This window comes from Macaca mulatta, chromosome X (assembly GCF_049350105.2).
Source record: "Macaca mulatta isolate MMU2019108-1 chromosome X, T2T-MMU8v2.0, whole genome shotgun sequence".
NCBI classification, from domain to species: Eukaryota; Metazoa; Chordata; class Mammalia; order Primates; family Cercopithecidae; genus Macaca; species Macaca mulatta.
This window is the reverse complement of record NC_133426.1, coordinates 85,443,719-85,469,714: the sequence shown is the minus strand read 5'-3', so window position 1 is coordinate 85,469,714 and position 25,996 is coordinate 85,443,719. Positions and strand designations below refer to the sequence as shown.

The following is a 25,996-nucleotide window of genomic DNA, read 5'->3' as shown; positions in this document are numbered from 1 at the left end:
GTGTGCAATTCATTCTGTTGCTCATCATCTTCTGTAAGGAAAGATTTTTTTTCACATGCTCCATAGAACAATATGTTTCCATTCTGACAGAAAATTTATGCATGTATAATTTCTTCAGAAGGATCATTTTGAGGTTAAAGGGAAGGAGCCATGTTTAAGATATTCAACACCACTTTTTAGAAAAATCTTCAAAGTGACATAACTACACTAATAGAGCATATCGATTTTTCTAGTTAATTATTTGGTTATATTGTCTTGGAATCATTGAAACAATCAAGAGAGATAGTTTGAAGATCCTTCTTTCTCTGATGAATTTCTAAGATACTGTCATTGCATCTCATACATGACTGAAGAACCAAGCTGCCATGATCTGAAAATCGATCATGAAATTTTGAGGTCATAAAATAATATACAACTGGATCAAGACAACAATTCAGATTTGCAAGAGACAGGGAAATAATGTGGAAACAGAAAGTGCTCTTAATAAAAGAGCAGTTCAAAAAGACATCTTCCTTCACCATCATAAAGAATGGGAAGTTGAGATGGTAAGGAGTGAAACACACAAGGAACACCACTTCACACATCAGGACCATCCTCAAAGCCTTTTTCCTCTCTTTGGTATTCCTAGGGGGAACTTGGAATTCCCGTAAAGATTTTCTTGTTTTCCATGTGAAATAAGTAATAATTATAATGGGTAATAGAAACCCTCCAAGTTCAGCTACAGTTACTATGCCAAGGGAGGAAGTCATGTTAATGTGCTGAAGACCTAAGGCAGCAAAGCAGTATTCGGTGTTGTTGCCTAATCCAGTGCTTCTCAGAATGGGAAATGGTAAACAAGCAGTCCCCATGATGACCCAGATGGCAGCACTGATGCCCACGTCATACCTATGCTTCCAGTCTCCGGCTCTGAAGCTCTTGAGGGAAAGAAGCACCTCTGAAGGCTGATGCATGTCAGGAAGCAAATGCTGGCATATATGCTGAGATACTTCAGATAGAAGCACACTAGGCCAAGGGTCCCCTGGAAAGGCCAGTGGTGGCTGATGTAATAGTAAATCCAGAAGGGTAAGGACAACACATGTGCAAGCTCAGCCACAGAGATGGCTTTATTTTTCTTGTTAATGAAGTGACGCAGAACCCACAAGGTCACAGTGTTGGCCAGAAGACCAAGTATGAATATAAGGATATAAGTAGCTTCATACAGGGAGTACTGAAATGGCATTTGAAGATCAGTGCACTTTGCTCTTGTGCTGTTGGTGCTGTTACTTCCTATCTTGAAGACTTAAGTTCCTTCCTTAGTAAAGCATTAGAATGACAATTTTGGCAGAAAATAGAGTAAAAATAGAATCAAGGGCATGTCAGTTCATGTTTGGGTATACAAATATATTTGTTTTCTAATAAAGAAGAATTTGTACAAACTTTTATAAATTCAGAAATGTCTATGTAAACTAAAAATAGCATACTAATCTACAAATGAATAACAGTATTGAGGATGATATTTTCAGGAATCCAAAAGATTAGTATTTTTGCAATAACTTCAGTTGTATTTCTCCCTTAGCATTTAACAGAGAAGTAATCAAACTTGTAGACCTAACCAACAAGCAAGACTCTACTGCAAAATAGTCCCCAGACATAAATTTCAAAACCGTCATGAGGTTACACATTTTAGTTTTACTGTCTTCATCTGTATTTTCAAACTTTAAGTTCTAAATGAATCCCTCATCAGCAACCCTGGGAGAGAGAAAATTTAATTCATTGTCAAATGCAACCTTGTAAATAATTAGGTGACTGCCAAGGCAAATCTGTGAACCTTTGTGAATAAGACATAGGATAGAAGCCTGAGGAAGGGCTGGCAGGTTACCAGTCCTCGGAATGATAGGGGCTTGGAAAAGACAGTGCTACTCAGATAACCTTTGCCTCCTTCAGAATTTGGCAGAGGGCAAAATTTGTCTTCCTTATATGTCATTGTACTTTTCAGAAACTCCTATAACTACAGTTCTGTGTTTATTAACATAATTATGGTAACCTCAGACATTCACATTTATTGGGACTATCCTTGCAACCACTTTAGGCAACTACCAGAGTATGTGAAGGACTAGAGTGTATCTGGTAGTAGATACAGTAAAAAGCATGTATCTCTCTTTCACTTCACAGGGCAAGTCCTGTGAAAACTATTATTGTAGATGGTTCCACTTTTAAAAATCAATAGTTAGAATTTTCTTCCCTTTAGTGAGTCAAATCTGTTCTATCATTTCAACTTATTTCTGCCTGCTAAGGCCAAATAAAATAAAGTCATGTTACACATCTTCAAATATATGAAGACAGCAATCCTGTCCTCGCTCAAATCTTTCTTATTCAGGTTAAACACTCATTTCTAAATAATATGACGTGGTCCTTGCTCTTGGTTTTCTTTTCTGTCAGACCATCATGGGTTTTTGCCAAAAGTCACTATAGTACAGTTTATTTTACCCTTGAAAATGATGGTTTAACTACATAAATGTTTGATTCTTTTAGCAAATATATAACTATGCTTCTGATTGCAGAAACAAAAGGATAAGTGGGATTTTAATACTCCCCTGTACTTTTTGTTGCTTGCAAACACAGTTAGATTGCTACACATGTTTATGGTATTAAAAAAAAAATGAGACAGCCTTAATTAACACTAACTACCTAGTACTCAAGTGCAAAAGTAAATTAACATTTTTGCAACAATTCTTGAAATATGAGTTTGGAAAGCAGCATAAGATTTAAGACAGTGTCTAAAACACAACCAAAAAAAAGTATACAAATGCAGTCTACGCACATACAGCCCGTACAGTGCCAGGCAATCTATTTGATGTCTTTTCACTGGCTACACGGAGCTTCCAGATAGACTGTATTTACTGAGCTGACAGTTCATTGCAATAACACAACTAGCTCATTCAGGCAAACAGCTACTTTGAATGATTTTCTTTTCTGTGAATTAGCTATTTTGCTGAATCGGACAGTTAGTCTAGTAAGCTGTTTATTTCTAGCCAAAAATAAAAGTAGTAAAAGTAGTAAAGCTTATTTCTATCTAAATATGTTCATTATGCTCATCTAAAGATAGAGTCAGCACGATCTTTTCTTGTGGTTATCTGTTTATCCATTGAACTAATTAAAATAATTGATTTTGTGTTCTGTAAATTCAGTCTAAATTTTAAAACACCATGTAAACTTGAAATAAAGTAAAATTAAGAAATTAAATTAAGAAAAACAATATACACGAAGTCTTTAGTTTTGTTATAAAATGATTAACAATCACTGAGTACCTAATTTGGGCTAGGTGCTATGCTAAGTACTTTATATATACTGTGTCTCAATCTCGGATAATAATTCTATGAAACAATAAAATATTATTGCTGTTTTTGAGGTGGGGAAACTGAGGCCCCAATGAAGGCAAGTTCCACTTCTTCTATGAATCCTTTCTTGATCTCTCCAAATCGCAAGCCACTCCTCTGGCTGGCCACAGACTATCCATAGTTCTGATCATTTTCTTTAGTGGAAATGCACTTAACAAATTCAGCACGGTGTAGTTACTTGCCTTTCTATGGGGTCTATTTTGTTGCCCTAAATACATAGCAATCTTCTACATATCAAAGACATATTATTTTACTTCTTGCTTTTCTTTATAGTAAAGTGTCCAGTAAAGTGCCATGAACATGTAAAGGGTCCACTAAGTGCTTGTTGAGTGAATAACTGAATGCATGATAAATAAATGCATCTGAAAAAAATTTTAAATAAAGATCCCAATGAAAGGAAGAGAATGAGTGTCACGGAGTGGGTGGGGTGGGGGGTAGAATTTAGCTGTGATGTTTGATGTGACCACTAGGTGTCATAACTATACCAAGGTTCAAATACCTTTTGACATTTAACAAGTACTTTGATTTAAAATTCCATTAAGGGAGAAATCACACAGGACGAGAAGTACCAACAACATCCTGTGTAACTTCAGAAGCAGAATCCTTTAAAGGGACTTTTAGAGGGCTTGGAGTTATTTTATTTTATTTTTTCAGCCTCCATACTTCCTCATATATTTCTCTAAAGATAGTTTTGTTTCTAAATGCATTCTAGATTCCTAGAATATTAGAGCTGTTAACAGCCATCAAAATGTTCTGACTGAGTTATTTCTATTTGAGAAAACCAAGGCCAAAAAATGGAGTACTAAAATTTTCAAATTCACACAGAAAGTTAGTGGCAACAGCTCAACCAGCATCACTTGCTTCATACTGCAGAGCAATTTCTACTTTTCTAAAACCTTCTATGATGAAAACCACATTTTTGTAAATTATCTAATAATAATGCAAATATTGAGAAATAAACAGATGCCAGATTTTAGACCACTAACCTTGACAGTGAATTTTTATATGATGAATTAGTTTCTTCCAGGACAAATACAATACTTTCTAAAATGAGTGTTTCTAGTCAATAGTGGTGAGATTATATAAGAAGTCTGCTTAAAAATCTTAGATTAGATTATGTTGTTTTTAAACTTTTATTATTTCTCCACATAAGAAATAGAGTTTCACTTTAGAAAACAGAGATAAGCAAAACCCAACAAATTTTATATCTGTCTCTCTATGTGTGTATATATATGTGTGTACATATACATACGTGTTTGTGTGTGTGTGTGTGTGTGTGTGTGTATAGAGAGATATAAAAACAGAATTCCCATTGTTAACATTTTGGTGTATAACCTTCCATACTTATTTTTTTCTATGCATGTGGAGCTATAAATTAATATATATATATAGCTATTTTAACCAAATTTGACTCATACAGACATATAATTTTATAATCTTAATTCATTTAATCATAATTATTGTAAATATTCTTCCACATCAATAAATAAATATCTAAATAGTAATTTTAATGAATACTTAGAATTCCGTCAGAATTATATACCATAGTTTATTTAAGTAGTAGACACTGAGGTAGATTCCCAATTTTACTATCAGAAACAATGCCTTGATAAAGCTTATTTTATGCCCATTTTTGTACATTTGAGCAAACTATTTCCTTTGGAAAAGTTCTTAGAAGTGTAATTGCTGGGCTTTTGATGCATAATACTAAATTATACTCCAGGATGAAACCTTATAGGAAATTTCAAATTAAGTGCTCTTTTTTATAACATCACAATGTCAAATCTATTGGTTTTCCAAAACATATCAAAATTTGTTTAGCTAAAGGAAAAACACGGTGTAGAGAATTTTGACTCATTCTTAATTTTTATAAATGACAAATTGTATGTTTATGGTGTGTAGTGTGGTCTTTTGATATATATACATTGAGGAATGTTTAAGTCAAGTTAATATATCTATCACCTCACATACCTTTTTTGATGAAAACATGTAAAATCTACATTCTTAACAATTTAAAATATACTATACATTGTTATTATATTGTCATGCTGTACAATAGTTCTCCAGGACTTATGACTCATTCTTTAAGGCCCAGCTCAAAAGTAACTTCATCTACCTTGTTACAAATCATATTAAAAAGAGTTTATCATTTTCAGTTTATAACTGTGCTTTTCAAATTTAAGCATACCTCAGAATCATCTGGAGCGCTGTCCTGCCCACAGAGTTTCTGATTCAATAGGCCTGGAATGGGGCCCAAGAATTTGTATTTCTAAGAAGTTTCCATGTGATCGCGGGGACACAATTCAAAATCACTGACTTAACACACTGTTGAAAACAGCAAGGATTATGTTTATCTGAGAGGTCCAGTATATTACATCCTTAAAAATATTGTGAATCATCTAGTTAAATAAATAATTGGTGTTTTCTTCTCTACTTTAGATGTGAGAAAAGTCACAGAAAAATTTTAGCTAAACCTTTATAAATGTGTAATATAATCTGGCCTGTTTATCCACATTCACTTAATTCTCCTGTCTAGACCATGTGGGACAAAAGTGATAATAAAACAGAACAACGATAATGACAAAAATATTGCATTGTGTTTAGGTTTTAGAAAAAAAAAAAAAAACTGTTCAAGATCCCATGTTTAAAAAAAAAAAAAAGTTCTGCAATTAGATGAGTGTGACAGCTCTTTCGATGCCATTATGAAAAGTTAAGATTTTAATAGATATTTTTACCACAATGGATCTTTGACAAAGTTTAATAAACTTATAACTAAAACATTCTTATCTAGCAGACTCAATTTAAAAATTATTAGTTCTCAGAATAACCACTGCTTTATGGCTTATGAATTATATAAAAAATGTTTCCGAAAATTCAAAACTACTGTAAGACAAAACATGTATCATAGATAAATGAGCGATGTCATCTCACAATTCCTATCTTCTTCTCTTTGGGTGTCAGAAACTTAAAAACGGTAAGTTCAATCAAAGTAAAAAATGCATTGGTGTTAAAATTGTTCATTAGCTTTCAAAATCTAGCTGGTATGAACTTTAATTTATGATTAATTTTTATTTTTAAAGAAAAATTTCTTGTTTTATTTTTTTCCACAAAATTGTGGAGGCTTATAAACTTTCTTCCATGCCCAACTTAGAATTTGTCACCTGATTCTAATATATTTTGATTTCAGTTTTCTGAATTTATTTATTTTTCTTTCTGACAGTCAATACAGCATAGTGCTTCCAACTACAGGCTTTGGAGTCAGACATGAGTTTGAATACAAGTTGCCTTGCTTATGTGTTGTTTTTCCTAATTTATCTGATCCACAGCTTCTTCTACCGTACAATATATACCATGTTTTTCACATTCAAAGAAGTAAGCTAATTTATGCAGTGTGCCAATCACTCCATATAAATATATATTATATCACATAGTCTTCATAGCAATCATATAAAGATGGATATACTGTCTTTACATTCATTTCACCATTGAGAGCAATGGTCAAATTTTTTGCCCGTGGTTAAACTGCTAGTTTGTGATGGAATAGGAATTTAAAACCAATGAATCTGATTCCACAGTCTACATTGTGCCCTATTACTTACCACTAGTAAATTATTAGCTATTGTATCTACGGTATTGGTCTTGAGCATGAGACCCCTGACAAACATCTTCTATTATGTCCTCTGAAACACAGCTTAGACCAGTAGTGGGTAGAGAATCATGCTTTGAAAATCCCACTCGGAATAGTCATGGCTTGTTCACTGGTCTCTCCAGGATTTTCCCAGCTTTCCTTCACAGGCACATATTTCTACTACATTCTTCAGGGACTCAGACCCTTAAACTTGCTTTACAAGTAGAGAGCTCCATTTGTTTCATTAAAATATTCCAGTCCGTTCTGAAATACTAGCTCTGCAAAAAGTTTCCAAAGAGGTGGTAATCCATCTAGACTGGAGGCAGCATTCTCTTTTCTCCAGCTGCAGGATTATGAGTGTTTCTCACCTCTGACTGGCAATGCCTACTGGATAGGGCTAGAAATAGCTGATTGTTTCAGATAACAAAAGGCTTGAGAATGAAATAGTCTCACTACCATTTTTCTCCTTTGGTTGTTGTTGAATTTCATGTTTCTTACTAGGGACTGAGCCAGCAGAGATGGTTGCAGAACACTACCTTCCCAGAAAGGATGTAAGACCCACGTTGTTAGTGCCGGAGATAAAAGATTTTACCCGTGGAAAATAAAAATGATCATTTTAATTTTCACATTAACGACATTATTTGGTGAGGTGCAAGCAGAAAGTGGTGAAGCAACTTGCCTAGGGATAAAGGGCCTTGTTGCAAATTTGGCTTTAAAATGTAGCTAGAAATCAGCCCTTTAACCTTTCTACTTTACCTGGCTTGCTCCTTGATGAGAGAAGAAAGTGCTGACTGAACCTCCTGAAAACCAGGTACACTGGTGTAGGGGAAGGCATGGAACAGAAGGGTTTTTCAGTGGAAAGGAGAGATGGACATCAAAAGGAATTTTTGACTACATTAATTTAGCCTTTCTTTTATTTTTTTTACAGACATGTTAAATTATTATTTAATTTATCTAATTAATTATTATTTTATTTTATTTTATTTTAAGTTCTGGGATACATGTGCAGAACGTGCAGGTTTGTTACATAGGTATACATGTGCCATGGTAGTTTGCTGCACCTATCAACTCATCATCTAAGTTTTAAGCCCCGCATGCGTTAGGCATTTGTCCTAATGCTATCTCTTCCCTTGACCCCAAACCCCGACAGGCTCGTGTGTGATATTCCCCTCCCTGTGTCCATGTGTTCTCATTGTTCAACTCCCATTTAGGAGTGAGAACATGTGGTGTTTGGTTTTCTGTTCCTGTGTTAGTTTCCTGAGAATGATGGCTTCCAGCCTCATCTATGTTCCTGCAAAGGACATGATCTCATTCTTTCTATGGATGCATAGTATTCTATGGTGTATATGTGCCACATTGTCTTTATACAGTCAATCATTGACAGGCATTTGGATTGGTTCCAAGTCTTTGCTATTGTAAACAGTGCTGCAATAAACATACGTTTGCATGTTTCTTTATACTAGAATGATTTATAATCCTTTGGGTGTATACCCAGTAATGGGATTGCTGGGTCAAATGGTATTTCTGGTTCTAGACCCTTGAGGAATCACCACACTGTCTTCCACAATGATGGAACTAATTTACACTGCACCAATAATGTAAAAGCATTCCTATTTCTCCACAGCCTTGCCAGCATCTGTTGTTTCCTGACTTTTTAAATAATTGCTATTCTGACTGGTGTGACATGATATCTCATTGTTGTTTTGATTTGCATTTATCTGATGACCAGTGATGATGAGCTTTTTTTTCATATGTTTGTTGGCCACATAAATGTCTTCCTTTGAGAAGTGTCTGTTCACATTCTTCCTCCACTTTTTGATGGGGTTGTTTATTTCTTGTAAATTTATTTAATATATTGGTAGTTTCTGAATATTAGACCTTTGTCAGATAGGTAGATTGCAAAAATTTTCTCCCATTCTGTAGGTTGCCTGTTCACTCTGTTGATAGTTTCTTTTGCTGTGCAGAAGCTCTTTAGTTTAATTAGATCCCATTTGTCAATTTTGGCTTTTGTTGCAATTGCTTTCAGTGTTTTAATCATGAAGTCTTTGCCCATACCTATATCCTGAATGGTATTGCCTAGGTTTCTTACAGGGTTTTTAAGGTTTGGGGTTTTACATTTAAGTCTTTAATCCATCTTGAGTTAATTTTTCTATAAGATGTAAGGAAGGGGTCCAGTTTCTGTTTTCTGCATATGGCTAGCTAGTTTTTCCAGCACCATTTATTAAATAGAGAATCCTTTCCCCATTGCTTGTTTTCATCAAGTTTGTTGAAGATCAGATGGTTATAGATGTGAGGTGTTATTTCTGAGATCTCTGTTCTGTTCCATTGGTGTATACATCTGTTTTGGTACTGGTACCATGCTGTTTTCATTACTGTAGCCTTGTAGTATAGTTTGAAGTCAGGTAGTGGGATGCCTCCAGCTTTGTTCTTTTCGCTTAGAATTGTCTTGGCTATATGGGCTCTTTTCAGGTTTCATATGAAGATTAAAGTAGTTTTTTATTTTTTTAATTCTGCAAAGAAAGTCAATGGTAGCTTGATGGGAATAGTATCAAACTTATAAATTATTTTGGACAGTATGGCTATTTTTATGATATTGATTCTTCCTATCCATGAGCATGAGATATTTTTGCATTTTTTGTGTGCTCTCTTATTTTTTTGAGCAGTGGTTTGTAGTTCTCTTTGAAGAGGTCCTTCACATAACTTGTACGTTATATTTTCTAGGTATTTTATTCTCTTAGTAGGAGTTGCGAATGGGAGATCACTCATGATTTGCCTCTCTGCTAGTCTATTGCTGGTGTATAAGAATCCTTGTAATTTCTGCACATTGATATTGTGTCACGAGACTTTGCTGACGTTCCTTATCAACTTAAGGATGTTGTAGGCTGAGATGAGGGGGTTTCCTAGATATACAATCGTGTCATCTGCAAACAGAGACAATTCGAATTCCTCTCTTCCTATTTGAATACCCTTTATTTCTTTCTCTTGCTGGGTTGCCCTGGCCTGAACTTCCAATACTATGTTGAATAGGAGTGGGGAGAGAGGGCATCCTTGTCTTCTGCCAGTTTCCAAAGGGAATGATTACAGCTTTTGCCAATTCAGTATGATATTGGCTATGGGTTTGTCATAAACAGCTCTTATTATTTTGAGATGTGTTCCATCAATACCTAGTTTATTGAGAGTTTTTAACATGAATGGATGTTGAATTTTATTGAAGGCCTTTTCTGCATCTATTGAGATAATAATGTGGTTTTTTTGTCATTGGTTCTGTTTATGTGATGGATTATGTTTATTGATTTGTGTATGTTGAATCAGCCTTGCATTCCAGGGATGAAGCCAACTTGATCATGGTGCCAGTATTTTACTGAGGATTTTCACGTTGATGTTCATCAGGGATATTGGCCTGAAATCTTATTTTTTATTGTTGTTGTTGTGTCTCTGCCAGGATTTGGTATCAGGATGATGCTGGCTTCATAAAATGAGTTAGGGAGAAGTCCCTCTTTTTCTATTGTTTGGAATAACTTCTGAAGGAATGGTACTAGCTCTTCTTTCTATCTCTCATATAATTCAGCTGTGAATCCATCTTGTCCTGGGCTTTTTTTTTTTTTTTTTTTGGTTGGTAGGCTATTAATTACTGCCTCAATTTCAGAACTTGTTATTGATCTATTCAGGGATTCTACTTCTCCCTGGTTTAGTCTTGGGAGGGTGTATGTGTTCAGGAATTTATCCATTTCTCCTAGATTTTCTAGTTTATTTGCATAGAGGTGTTTATAGAATTCTCTGATGGTAGTTTGTATTTCTGTGGGATCACTGGTGAGTCCCCTTTGGCATTTTTTATTGTGTTTATTTGATTATTCTCTCTTTTCTTTTTTATTTGTCTAGCTAGCAGTCTATCTATTTTGTTAATCTTTTCAAAAAACCAGCTCCTTGATTGCTTGATTTTTTAATGTGTTTTTCATCTCTCTGTCTCCTTCGGTTCTGCTCTGATCTTAGTTATTTCTCCTCTTCTGCTAGCTTTTGAATTTGTTTGTTTTTGCTTCTCTAGTTCTTCTTATTGTGATGTTAGGTGTCAATTGTAAATATTTCCACCTTTCTGATGTGGGCATTTAGTGCTATAAATTTCCCTCTTAGCACAACTTTAGCTGTGTTCCAGACATTCTGGCACGCTGTCTCTCTATTCTCATTGGTTTCAAAGAACTTCCTTATTTCTACCTTAATTTCATTATTTACCCAGTAGTCACTCAGGAGCCAGTTGTTCTTTATTCATGTAGTTGTGGGGTTTTGAGTGAGTTTCTGTTTTTCTTTTTTTTCTTTTCTTTTTTTCTTTTTTTTTTTTTTTTTTTACAGAATTTTGCTCTTGTTGCCCAGGCTGGAGTGCCATGGCATGATCTCGGCTCACTGCAACCTCTACCTCCCAGTTCAAACGATTCTCCTGCTTCAGCCTCCCGTGGAGCTGGGATTACAGGCACCTGCCACCACACCCATCTAATTTTTGTATTTTCAGTAGAGAAAGGGTTTCACCATGTTGGCCAGGCTTGCCTCAAACTCCTGACCTCAGGTGATCCACCCGCCTTGGCCTCCCAAAGTGCTGGAATTACAGGCATTAGCCACCACACCCAGGCTTAAGTGAGTTTCTTAATGCTGGGTTCTAATTTGATTGCACTGTGGGCTGAGAGATTGTTTGCTATGATTTCTTCTCATTTGCATTTGCTGAGGAGTGTTTTACTTCCAATTATCTAGTTGATTTTAGAATAAGTGCCATGTGGCACTGAGAAGAATGTATATTCTGTTGATTTGGGGTGCAGAGTTCTGTAGATGTCTATTGGGTCCACTTGGTCCAGAGCTGAGTTGAAGTCCTGAATATCCTTATTTACTTTCTGTCTTGTTGATAGGTCTAATATTGACAGTGGGGACTTAAAGTCTTACTATTATCTTATTATTATGTGGGAGTCTAAGTCTCTTTTTACATCTCTAAGAATCTGTTTTATGCATCTGGATGCCCCTGCTTTGGTTGCATATGTATTTAAGAGAGTTATCTCTTTTTGTTTCATTGATCCCTTTACTATTATGCAATGCCCTTCTTTGTCTTTTTTAATCTTTGTTTGTTTAAAGTCTGTTTTATCAGAGACTAGGATTGCAAGCCCTGCTTTATTTTCCTTCTATTTGCTTGGCTAAATATTCTTCCATCCCTTTATTTTGAGTCTATGTGTCTCTTGCATGTGAAATGGGTCTCCTGAATACAGCACAGTGATGGGTCTTGACTCTTTATCGAATTTGCCTGTCTGTATCTTTTAATCGGGGCATTTAGCCAATTTACATTTAATTTTTTTCTATAATTTTTTTTTTATTATTATACTTTAAGTTCTAGGGTACATGTGCGTAACGTGCAGGATTGTTACATATGTATACTTGTGCCATGTTGGTGTGCTGCACCCATCAACTCATAAGCACCCATCAACTCGTCATTTACATCAGGTATAACTCCCAATGCAATCCCTCCACCCTCCCCCCTCCTCATGATAGGCCCCGGTGTATGATGTTCCCCTTCCCGACTCCAAGTGATCTCAATGTTCAGTTCCCACCTATGAGTGAGAACATGCGGTGTTTGGTTTTCTGTTCTTGCGAGAGTTTGCTGAAAATGATGGTTTCCAGCTGCATCCATGTCCCTACAAAGGACACAAACCCATCCTTTTTTATGACTGCATAGTATTCCATGGTGTATATGTGCCACATTTTCTTAATCCAGTCTGTCACTGATGGACATTTGGATTGATTCCAAGTCTTTGCTATTGTGAATAGTGCCACAATAAACATACGTGTGCATGTGTCTTTATAGCAGCATGATTTATAATCCTTTGGTTATATCCCCAGAAATGGGATGGCTGGGTCATATGCTACTTCTAGTTCTAGATCCTTGAGGAATTGCCATACTGTTTTCCATAATGGTTGAACTAGTTTACAATCCCACCAACAGTGTAAAAGTGTTCCTATTTCTCCACATCCTCTCCAGCACCTGTTATTTCCTGGCTTTTTAATGATTGCCATTCTAACTGGTGTGAGATGGTATCTCATTGAGGTTTTCATCTGCATTTCTCTGATGGCCAGTGATGATGAACATTTTTTCATGTGTCTGTTGGCTGTATAAATGTCCTCTTTTGAGGAATATCTGTTCATATCCTTTGCCCACTTTTTGATGGGGTTGTTTGTTTTTTTCTTGTAAATTTGTTTGAGTTCTTCGTAGGTTCTGGATAATAGCCCTTCGTCAGATGAGTAGATTGCAAAAATTTTCTCCCATTCTATAGGTTGCCTGTTCACTCTGATGGTAGTTTCTTTTGCTGTGCAGAAGCTCTTTAGTTTAATGAGATCCCATTTGTCAATTTTGGCTTTTGTTGCCATTGCTTTTGGTGTTTTAGACATGAAGTCCTTGACCATACTGATGTCCTGAATGGTATTCCCTAGGTTTTCTTCTAGGGTTTTATGGTATTAGGTCTAACATTTAAGCCTCTAATCCATCTTGAATTAATTCTCCTATAAGGAGTAAGGAAAGTATCCAGTTTCAGCTTTCTACTTATGGCTAGCCAGTTTTCCCAGCCCCATTTATTAAATAGGGAATCCTTTCCCCATTTCTTGTTTTTCTCAGGTTTATCAAAGATCAGATGACTGTAGATGTGTGGTATTATTTCTGAGGACTCTGTTCTGTTCCATTGGTCTCTATCTCTGTTTTGGTACCAGTACCATGCTGTTTTGGTTACTGTAGCCTTGTAATATAGTTTGAAGTCAGGTAGTGTGATGCCTCCAGCTTTGTTCTTTTGATTTAGGATTGGCTTGGAGATGCGGGCTCTTTTTTGGTTCCATATGAACTTTAAAGCAGTTTTTTCCAATTCTGTGAAGAAACTCATTGGTAGCTTGATGGGGATGGCATTGAATCTATAAATAACCTTGGGCAGTATGGCCATTTTCACGATATTGATTCTTCCTATCCATGAGCATGGTATGTTCTTCCATTTGTTTGTGTCCTCTTGTATTTCACTGAGCAGTGGTTTGTAGTTCTCCTTGAAGAGGTCCTTTACATCCCTTGTAAGTTGGATTCCTAGGTATTTTATTCTCTTTGAAGTAATTGTGAATGGAAGTTCATTCCTGATTTGGCTCTCTGTTTGTCTGTTATTGGTGTATAAGAATGCTTGTGATTTCTGCACATTAATTTTGTATCCTGAGACTTTGCTCAAGTTTTTTTTTCAGCTTAAGGAGATTTTGGGCTGAGACAATGGGGTTTTCTAAATATACAATCATGTCATCTGCAAAAGGGACAATTTGACTTCTTCTTTTCCTAACTAAATACTCTTTACTTCTTTCTCTTGCCTGACTGCCCTAGCCAGAACTTCCAACACTATGTTGAATAGGAGTGGTGAGAGAGGGCATCCCTGTCTTGTGCCAGTTTTCAAAGGGAATGTTTCCAGTTTTTGCCTATTCAGTATGATATTGGCTGTGGATTTGTCATAAATAGTTCTTATTATTTTGAGATACGTTGCATCAATACCGAATTTATTGAGAGTTTTTAGCATGAAGGGCTGTTGAATTTTGTCAAAGGCCTTTTCTGCATCTATTGAGATAATCATGTGGTTTTTGTCTTTGGTTCTGTTTATATTCTGGATTATGTTTATTGATTTTTGTATGTTGAACCAGCCTTGCATCCCAGGGATGAAGCCGACTTGATCATGGTGGATAAGCTTTTTGGTGTGTTGCTGAATCCGGTTTGCCAGTATTTTATTAAGTATTTTTGCATCGATGTTCGTCAGGGATATTGGTCTAAAATTCTCTTTTTTTGTTGTGTCTGTGCCAGGCTGTGGTATCGGGATGATGTTGGTCTCATAAAATGAGTTAGGGAGGATTCCCTCTTTTCCTATTGATTGGAATAATTTCAGAAGGAATGGTACCAGCTCCTCCTTGTACCTCTGGTAGAATTCGGCTGTGAATCTGTCTCGTCCTGGACTTTTTTTGGTTGGTAGGCTGTTAATTATTGCCACAATTTCAGAGCCTACTATTGGTCTATTCAGGGATTCAGCTTCTTCCTGGTTTAGTCTTGGGAGAGTGTAAGTGTCCAGGAAATTATCCGTTTCTTCTAGATATTCTAGTCTATTTGCATAGAGGTGTTTATAGTATTCTCTGATGGTAGTTTGTATTTCTATGGGGTCAGTGGTGATATCCACTTTATCATTTATTATTGCATCTATTTGATTCTTCTCTTTTTTCTTCTTTATTAGTCTTGCTAGTGGTCTATCAATTTTGTTGATCTTTTCAAAAAACCAACTCCTGGATTCATGGATTTTTTGGAGAGTTTTTTTTTTTTTTTGTCTCTATCTCCTTCAGTTCTGCTCTGATCTTAGTTATTTCTTGCCTTCTGCTAGCTTTCGAATGTGTTTGCTCTTGCTTCTCTAGTTCTTTTAATTGTGATGTTAGAGTGTCAATTTTAGATCTTTCCTGCTTTCTCTTGTGGGCATTTAGTGCTATAAATTTCCCTCTACACACTGCTTTAAATGTGTCCCAGAGATTCTGGTATGTTGTATCTTTGTTCTCATTGGTTTCAAAGAACATCTTGATTTCTGCCTTCATTTCGTTATGTACCCAGTAGTCATTCAGGAGCAGGTTATTCAGTTTCCATGTAATTGAGCGGTTTTGATTGAGTTTCTTAGTCCTGAGTTCTAGTTTGATTGCACTGTGGTCTGAGAGACAGTTTGTTATAATTTCTGTTCTTGTACATTTGCTGAGGAGGGCTTTACTTCCATTTATGTGGTCAATTATGGAATAAGTGTGATGTGGTGCTGAGAAGAATGTATATTCTGTTGACTTGGGGTGGATAGTTCTTTAGATGTCTATTAGGTCCACTTGGTGCAGAGATGAGTTCAATTCCTGGATATCCTTGTTAATATTCTGTCTCCTTGATCTGTCTATTGTTGACAGTGGGGTGTTGAAGTCTCCCATTATTATTGTATGGGAGTCTAAGTCTCTTTGTAAGTCTCTAAGGACTTGCTTTATGAATCTGAGTGCTCCTGTGTTGGGTGCATATATATTTAGGATAGTTAGCTCTTCCTGTTGAATTGATCCCTTTACCATTATGTAATGGCCTTCTTTGTCTCTTTTGATCTTTGATGGTTTAAAGTCTGTTTTATCAGAGACTAGGATTGCATCCCCTGCTTTTTTTTTATTCTCCATTTGCTTGGTAGATCTTCCTCCATCCCTTTATTTTGAGCCTATGTGTGTCTCTGCGTGTGAGATGGGTCTCCTGAATACAGCAGACTGATGGGTCGTTACTCTTTATCCATTTTGCCAGTCTGTGCCTTTTAATTGGAGCATTATTCCATTTACATTTAAGGTTAATATTGTTATGTGTGAACTTGTTCCTGCTATTATCATATTAACTGGTTATTTTGCTCGTTAGTTGATGCAGTTTCTTCCTAGCCTCGATGGTCTTTACATTTTGGCATGTTTTTGCAATGGCTGGTACCAGTTGTTCCTTTCCATGTTTATTGCTTTCTTCAGGGACTCTTGTAAGGCAGGCCTGGTGGTGACAAAATCTCTAAGCATTTGCTTCTCTGTAAAGGATATTATTTCTGCTTCACTTGTGAAACTTAGTTTGACTGGATTTGAAGTTCTGGGTTTAAAATTCTTTTCTTTAAGAATGTTGAATATTGGCCCCCACTCTCTTCTGGCTTGGAGAGTTTCTGCCGAGAGATCTGCTGTTAGTCTGATGGGCTTCCCTTTGTGGGTAACCCGACCTTTCTCTCTGGCTGCCTTTAAGATTTTTTCCTTCATTTCAACTTTGGTGAATCTGGCAATTATGTGTCTTGGAGTTGCTCTTCTCGAGGCGTATCTTTGGGGAAATCTCTGTATTTCCTGAATTTGAATGTTGGCCTGCCTTACTATGTTGGTGAAGTTCTCCTGGATGATATCCTGTAGAGTGTTTTCCAACTTGATTCCATTTTCCCCCTCACTTTCAGGCACCCCAATCAGATGTAGATTTGGTCTTTTTACATAATCCCATACTTCTTGCAGGCTTTGTTCATTTCTTTTTCTTCTTTTTTCTTTAGATTTCTCTTTTTGCTTCATTTCATTCATTTGATCCTCAATCGCTGATACTCTTTCTTCCAGTTGATCGAGTCGGTTACTGAAGCTTGTGCATTTGTCACGTATTTCTCGTGTCATGGTTTTCATTTCTGCCCGTTCGTTTATGGCCTTCTCTGCATTAATTATTCTTGTTATCAATTCTTTCACTCTTTTTTCAAGATTTTTAATTTCTTTGCACTGGGTACTTAATTCCTCCTTTAGCTCTGAGAAGTTTGGTGGGCTGAAGCCTTCTTCTCTCATCTCGTCAAAGTCAATCTCCATCCAGCTTTGATCCGTTGCTGGCGATGAGCTGCGTTCCTTTGGAGGGGGAGATGTGCTCTTATTTTTTGAATTTCCAGCTTTTCTGCCCTGCTTTTTCCCCCTCTTTGTGGTTTTATCTGCCTCTGGTCTTTGATGATGGTGAAGTACTGATGGGGTTTTGGTGTGGGTGTCCTTCCTATTTGTTAGTTTTCCTTCTAACAGTCAGGACCCTCAGCTGTAGGTCTTTTGGAGATTGCTCGAGGTCCTCTCCAGACCCTGTTTGCCTAGGTGTCAGCAGCAGAGGCTGCAGAAGATAGAATACTGCTGAACAGCGTGTGTTCCTGTCTGATTCTTGCTTTGGAAGCTTCCTCTCAGGGGTGTACTCCATCCTGTGAGGTGTGGGGTGTCAGACTGCCCCTAGTGGGGGATGTCTCCCAGTTAGGCTACTCAGGGGTCAGGGACCCACTTTAGCAGGCAGTCTGTCCGTTCTCAGATCTCAACCTCCGTGTTGGGAGATCCACTGCTCTCTTCAAAGCTGTCAGAGAGTCGCTTGCATCTGCAGAGGTTTATGCTGCTTTTGTTGTTGTTGTTGTTGTTGTTGTTGTTGTTGTTGTTGTTTAGCTGTGCCCTGTCCCCAGAGGTGGAGTCTACAGAGACTGGCAGGCCTCCTTGAACTGCTGTGAGCTCCACCCAGTTTGATCTTCCCAGAGCTTTGTTTACCTACTTAAGTAATGGGGGTGCCCCTCCCCCAGCCTCACTGCTGCCTTGCGGTTAGACCGCAGACTGTTGTGCTAGCAATGAGGAAGGCTCCATGGGCATGGGACCCTCCTGGCCAGGTGTGGGATATAATATCCTGGCGTGCCCGTTTGCTTAAAGTGCAGTATTGAGGTGGGAGTTACCCGATTTTCCAGGTGTTGTGTGTCTCAGTTCCCCTGGCTAGGAAAAGGGATTCCCTTCCCCCTTGCGCTTCCCAGGTGAGGCGATGCCTCGCCCTGCTTCAGCTCTCGCTGGTCGGGCTGCAGCAGCTGACCAGCACAGTATGTCTGGCACTCCCCAGTGAGATGAACCCAGTACCTCAGTTGATAATGCAGAAATCACCTCTCTTCTATGTCGCTCGCACTGGGAGCTGGAGACTGGAGCTGTTCCTATTCGGCCATCTTGCTCCGCCCTACATTTAATGTTAATATTGTTATGTGTGAATTTGATCCTGTCATCATGATGCTAGCTGGTTATTTTTCACATTAATTTGTGCAGTTTCTTCATAGTGTCGATTCTCTTTATATTTTGGTGTGCTTTTGCAGTGGCTGGTACTGGTTTTTCCTTTCCATATTTAGTGCTTCCTTCAGAAACTCTTGTAAAGCAGGCCTGGTGGTGACAAAATCCCTCAGCATTTGCTTGTCTGGAAATGATTTTATTTCTCCTTCACTTGTGAAACTTAGTTTGACTGGATATGAAATTCTTGGCTGAAAATTCTTTTCTTTAAGAATGTTAAATATTGGCTCTGACTCTCTTCTGGTGGTAGGGTTGTTACAGAGATATCCACTGTTAATCTGATGGATTTCCCTTTGTAGTTGACATGACCTTTCTCTCTGGTTGCCCTTAGCATTTTCCCTTCATTTCAACCTTGGAGAATTTGACAATTATATGTCTTGGGGTTGCACTTCTATTAGAGTATCTTAGTGGTGTTTTCTGTATTTCCTGGATTTAAATGTTGGCTTGTCTTGCTACATTGGTAAAGTTCTCCTGGGTAATATCCTGAAGTGTGTTTTCCAACTTGGTTCCGTTCTCCCCACCACTTTCAGGTACACCAATCAATCATAGCTTTGGTCTTTTCACATAGACCCATACTTCTTAAAGGCTTTTTTCATTACTTTTCATTCTTTTTTTCTCTAATCTTGTCTTCATTCCTTATTTCAACAAGATGATCTTCAATCTCTGATATTCCTTCTTCCACTTGATTGATTTAGCTATTGATACTTGTGTCTGCTTCATGAATTTCTTGTGCTCTGTTTTTCAGTTCCATCAGGTCATTTATGTTCCTCTCTAAACTGGTTATTCTAGTTAGTTCTGGTAACCTTTTATCAAGATTCTTAGCTTCCTGGCATTGGGTTAGAACATGCATCTTTAGCTCAGAAGTGTTTGTTATTACTCACCTTCTGAAACCTATTGTTGTCAAATCATCAATTTCATTCTCTGTCCAGTTTTGTGCCCTTGTTGGAGAGGAGTTGCAATTGTTTGGAGGATAAAAAGGCATTCTGGTTTTTGAAATTTTCAGCGTTTTTGTGCTGACTTTTCCTCATCTTTGTGAGTTCATCTTCCTTTGATCTTTGAGGCTGATGAACTTTTGATGGGGTTTTTGTGGGGGGTGCTTTATGTTGATGTCGATCTTGTTACTTTCTGTTCGTTAGTTTTTCTTCTAACAGTCAGGTCCCTCTTCTGCAGGTCTGCTGCAATTTGCTGGAGGTCCACTCCAGACCCTGTTTGCCTGGGTATCACCTGTGGAGGCTGCAGAACAGCAAAGATTGCTTCCCACTCCTTCCTCTGGAAGCTTTGTCCCAGAGAGGCAGTGGCCTGATGCCAGCCAAAGCTCTCCTGTATGAGGTGCCTGTCGACCCCTGTTGGGAGGTCTCTCCCAGTCAGGAGGCACTGGGGTCAGGGACCCAGTTGAAGAGGCAGTCTGTCCCTTAGCAGAGATGGTGTGTTGTGCTGGGAAAATCCCCCTTGTCAGGGTCAACTGCTCTCTTCAGAGCCAGTGGGCAGGAAGGATTAACTCCACTGAAGCTGCTCCCACATCCACCTCTTCCCCCAGGTGCTCTGTCCCAGGGAGATGAGAGTTTTATCTATAAATTCCTGACCAGGGTTGCTGCATTTCCTTCAGAGATGTCCTACCCAGTGAGGAGGAATCTAGAGAAGCAGTCTGGCCACAGCTGCGTTGCTGTGTTGTGGTGAATTCTGCCCAGTCCAAACCTCTCTGTCTCCTTAGCACTGTCAGGGGAAAACCACCTATTGTAGCCTCAGTAATGGAGGATGCCTCTCCCTGCAGCAAGCTCAATTGTCCCAGGTGGACTCCAGACTGCTGTACTGGCAGTGAGAATCTTAAGCCAATGGTTCTTAGCTTGCTGTGCTCAGTGGGAGTGGGACCCCCTGAGTGAGACCACTTGGCTCTGGCTTCAGCCCCTTTCCAGGTGAGTGAACTGTTCTGTCTTGCTGGAGTTCCAGGCACCACTGGGGTACAAACAAACAAACAAACAAAAACAACTCCTGCAGCTAGCTTGGTGCCTGCCCAAACAGCCACTCAATTGTGTGCTTGAAACCCATAGCCCTGGCTGTGTAGGCTCAAGTGGGAATTTCATGATCTGCAGATTGCAAAAACCATGGAAAAGTGTAGTACCTGGGCCAGGTAGCACAGTCCCCAATGGCTTCCCTTGGCTGGCCAAAGGAGGTCTCTGGCTCCTTGCACTTCTTAGGTAAAGTGATGTGCCACCCTGCTTCTATTTACTCTCCGTGGGTTGTACTCACTGCCTAACCAGTCCCAATGAGATGAACTGGGTACTTCAGTTGGACATGCAGAAATCACCCATCTTCTCTGTTGGTCTTACTGGGAGCTGCAGACCGGAGCTGTTTCTATTTGGCCATCTTGGCCCCTCCCTACTAATTTAGCCTTTCTTATCAACCCCAACTTGTAACAATGATTATCTGGGTTTCACACAGGACTTAGGGCTTTTCCCCTAGTCATCTCTTTTCATGTACCTCCAACCATAAAACTATCCTTATTTGGGTCCCAGAACGCAGCATTCTCTCCAAATATAATGGTTATTAATTAATTTAACATTTTGCATGCCTTCAATGTGTTAGGCATTGTTCTAGGTACAGATTGTTCTAGAAAAGATAATGTACAGATAGACATATCTGCCCTTATGAAAATTGCAATCTCTTTATACTGCATTCAATCTATCTCCTCTACCCAAAGAAATCCTACTATTCCAACAAAAGGCAGTTTGTATCATATGGCTTTAATGAAGGCTTCTTTGAATGCCATCCCAGCAGCATGATTCTTTCACAGTCTTCCTACTATAGTTCCTTTCTAGCAATAGAATCAATGATGTAATAAACCAACTCACACTGAAATGTTAATGACTGGCTACAGTTTAAAATATAGTTCCTGCAATGATATTTGTACTTAAAAGGAAAAGTATTACATAAAAAATAGTAGCTTATTTCAAGGAATGGAATGGTGGAATTTTAAACAGTAGAGCTCAAACTAAAGGATACTTTGAAGTTAAAGAGCTGTTTGAACCCATCAAATTGTAGCTGTTGGAATTACATGTGTAACTCCAGCCCTGATGTAAAGCTTATGGTCCACTGCTGATAAACTTTGGTAACACAAAGGACTATGCTATCTATTTTCAGTTATATTATATCTCTGTTCTCATTTATATTCAGGGCTGCTGATCTTGGAGAATAAATTAAGACTCAGGCAGAGAAAGCAGTGACTAACTTTACAGCAAACCTCCAGTGCCCCATATGAGATCCAATGGCTCTACAATAACTGTAAGGTAAGTTTTTTATTTACTTCCTGTTACACGACTTCAGGAAAAAAATAATGATGAATATATCAGGACCATCACAATAAAACAAAATGTTTTCTTCTCACTCCAGGCCAACTGCCTTGTATAGCTTAGGCCACAAGACTGACCAAATGTAGTTTACTAAGACGTTGAATGGGTAACATTTTATTGGTAATATAGTACAGTGGTAAAGAGCATTGACTTTTTTGTCAAACTAAGTTTGGATACTGGCTCTACCACATATCACTTGTAGGCAAGTGCCTTAACCTTCATGTTAATATATTTTCTCATTATTTGAAATGGATGTAACAGAACTGTGGGTGCCTAGCCTATATTAAGCACTTAATAAATATCATCTATTATCATTATTAATTAGCAATTTCCTGGCCTGTAGCCTGTTATTCTAGAAAGTCAAGCTGCATTGGACAAAGAGTTACAATAAACCACAAAAGGAAAAATAAAGAGTTTGGGGAAAAAATAAATTGGTCTTAATTGTTAGTCCTGGGAGATGCAGGTGATATATCATATTTATGTATTTATTTAACAATATGGCACTATTATGAAGTGTTTTGTTGTTAAAGTTTTGGGGTTTTTTGTTATATTTGTCTAGCATTTTTTCAGGTGAACTCAGCCATCAGAAAATTATCTCTAAATGAGAACTCAAGGATTATCTAGTTTATCACTTATGTGCTACAAGTGAGCAATCTGAAGCCCAGAAAGTGAAGAGCCTTGACCTAAGACAGAACATTCAGACAAAGCCAGGTCTAGAACTAGGTGTTATGAATCTCTCTTCATTGTATTATTTCCACTGTATCATATTATTAAACATTTAATTCTATATAGATTTGAATTTTTCATTATTTCAGTGATCTACCATTCTGGAGTCTGAAGGATGGTGGCGCTCTTCTCACAGCTCCACTAGGTGGTACCCCAGTAGGGACTCTGTGTGGGGGCTCCCACCCCATGTTTTCCTCTGCACTGTTCTAGCAGACGTTCTCCATGAGGACTCTGTCCCTACAGCAAACTTCTTCCTGGACATCCAGGCACTTCCATACAACTTCTTGCAGCCTGTGAAGCCATGGCCTGAGCTCTTTCAGCCATGGCTAGAGTGGCTGGGACACAAAATACCAAGTCCTTAGGCTGCCCCCAGCATGGTGACACTGGGTCTGGCCACAAAACCACCTTTTCTCCCTAAACTTCTGGGCCTGTGATGGAAGGGGCTGCCATGAAGACCTCTAACATGCCCTGGAGACATATTCGCCATTGTTTTGATGAATAACATTCAGTTCCTCATTTCTTATGCAAATTTGTGCAGCTGGCTTGAATTCCTCCTCAAAAAATGGGATTTTCTTTTCTATCACATTATAAGGCTGCAAATTTTCTGAACTTTTATGCTCTGTTTCCCTTTTAAAACTGAATGCTTTTAGCAGCAACCAAGTCAGCTCTTGAATGCTTTACTGCTTAGAAATTTATTTTGACAGATACCCTAAATCATCTCCCTCAAGTTCAAAGTTCCACAAATCTCTAGGGTAGGGGCAAAATGTCACCAGTCTCTTTGCTAAAACATAGCAATAGTCACCTTTACTTCAGTTCCCAACAAGTTTCTCATCTCCATCTGAGACCATCTCAGCCTGGCCCTTATTGTTCATATGACTATCAGCATTTTTTTTTAAAGCTATTCGGCAAGTCTCTAGGAAATTCCAAACTTTCGCATTGATTCTTTTCTTTTTCTGAGCCCTCCAAACTGTTCCAACTTCTGCCTGTTACCCATTTCCAAAGTTGCTTCCACATTTTTGGTTTTCTTTTCAGCAAAGCCCCACTTCTGGTACTAATTTACTGTATTAGTATATTTTTACATGACTGATAAAGCCATAACTAAGACTGGGCAATTTGCAAAAGAAAGAGATTTAATGACTTAAAGTTCCACATGGCTGGGGAGGCCTCACAATCATGGCAAAAGGCAAGGAGGAGCAAGTCACATCTTATATGGATGGTAGCAGGAAAACAGAGCTAGTGCAGAGAAACTCCCATTTTTAAAACCATCAGATCTCATGAGACCCATTCACTATTGCAAGAACAGCATGGGAAAGACACAACCCCATGATTAAGTTATGCCCCACCAGGTTCCTCCCATGACACCTGGGAATTGTGCACATTACAATTCAAGATGAGATTTGGGTGGTGACATAGCAAAACCATATTAATATGATATTATAATTTGTGTTTAAAAGGGAAGCAGATCATAAACCTCTGAAAAATTTGTAGCCTGACTATGTTGTAGAAAAAAAAAGGCTCATTTTCTGGGGAGAAATTCAAGCTAGTAGCAGAAATTTGCATAAGTAAGGAGAAGTCAAATGTTAATAGCCAATCAATGACGTAAATGTCTCCAAGGCATTTCAGAGATCTTTTGGCCACCCCTCCTATCCCAGGCTCAGAGGCCTAAAAAGGAAAAACGTTTTCATTGGCCAGGCCCAGGGCCCTTATGCTCTGTGAAACATTGGGACATGGTGTGCTTTGTCCCAGCCACTCCAGCTCCAGGGACAAGGTACAGCTTGGGCTATTGTTTCAGAGGGTGCAAGCCCCAAGTCTTGGTGGTTTCCACGTGCTTTTGGGCATGCAGATGCACAGAAGACATGAGTTGAATCTTGGGGGCCTCCACCTAGATTTCAGAGGATGTATGGAAATGCCTGGATGTCCAGTCTGAAGTCTGCTGCTAGAATGGAGCCCTCATGGAGAACCTCTACTAGGCCACTACAGAGGGAAAATATGGGGTGGGAGTCCCCACTGGGATATTGTCTAGTGGACCTGTGAGAAGAGGGCTACCATCCTCCAGGCTCAGAATGGTAGATCGATCCACTGACAGCTTTGACTTTGTGCCTGGAAAAGCCAGAGGCACTCAACGCCTGCTTATGCAAGCAGCCATGGAGGCTACACCCTGCAGAGCCACAGGGGCAGAGCTGCCCAGGGATTTGCAAGCCCACCCCTTGGATCACCATGGCCTGGATGTGAGACATGGAGTCAAATGAGATTATTTTTGAGATTTAAGGTTTAATGACTGCCCTCTTGGGTTTTGGACTTGCATGAGACTGGTAGCCCCTTTGTTTTGGCCAATTTCTTCTATTTGGAGTGGGAGCATTTACCCAATGCCTGTACCCCCATTGTATCTTGGAAATAACTAATTTGTTTTTGATTTTATAGGCTTTTAAGTTGAAGGGACTTGACTAGTCTCATCTGAGACTTTTAATTATGTGTTAATGTTGGAATGAGTTAAGACTTTGGGAGACTGTTGAGAAGACATCATTTTGTTTTGAAATGTGAGAAAGTCATGAAGTTTTGGAGGAAACATGGGAGGAATGGTATGATTTGGTCCCCACTCAAGTCATGTCTCGAACTGTAATCCCCACTTTTTGAGACAGGGACCTGGTGGGAGGTAATTGGATTATGGGGGCGGGCATCCCCCTTGTTGGTCTCATGAAAGTGAGTTCTCACGAGATATGATGGTTTTAAAATAGTGGCACCCTCCACTTCCTGCCACTATGTAAGACATGCCTTGCTTCCCCTCTACTTTCTAACATGACTGTAAGTTTCCTGTTGCCTCCCCAACCCTGATGAACTGTAAGTCAATTTAACCTTTTACTTTATAAATTATCCATCATCAGATAATTCTTTATAGCAGTGTGAAAAAAGGCTAATATATTTGATTATGTTAACCAGTCGCTAGTTCTTGAAATACTTTCTTTGCTTGGTTTTTGTGATTCTACACTTTTCTCTTTTTCTCCCTTTTCTGACTGCTCCTTATTTTACTTTGGATTTTCTTCTATTGAGTCCACAAATGGCAGCCTTCCCCAGTTGTATCCTGAGCCTTCTGTTTTTCACTATAACTACTTTCTCTAGGCTATCTCTTCTACTTCTATATCTACAATTACTGTTTATAAGATTATGATTCAAAAATCCATAGTTCCAGTCTATAACTATCTCCTGAGCTCTCATTACACACATACACACACACACACACACACACACACACACGCATGCATACATACATATATAAGTACCAGTAAATA

At 38.4% G+C, this 25,996-nt stretch overlaps 1 protein-coding gene across 1 annotated transcript in view; it reads right to left on the bottom strand.

Moving 5' to 3' along the window:
• Positions 1–245: 245 nt before the first annotated feature.
• Positions 246–25,996, bottom strand: part of LOC100426574 (putative P2Y purinoceptor 10) — a 99,387-nt gene continuing 73,636 nt past the window's right edge. Inside the window, 2 exon segments of the mRNA XM_015127724.3 lie at positions 246–922; positions 925–1,270. Coding sequence (XP_014983210.3) covers positions 246–922; positions 925–1,270 — 1,023 coding nt within the window.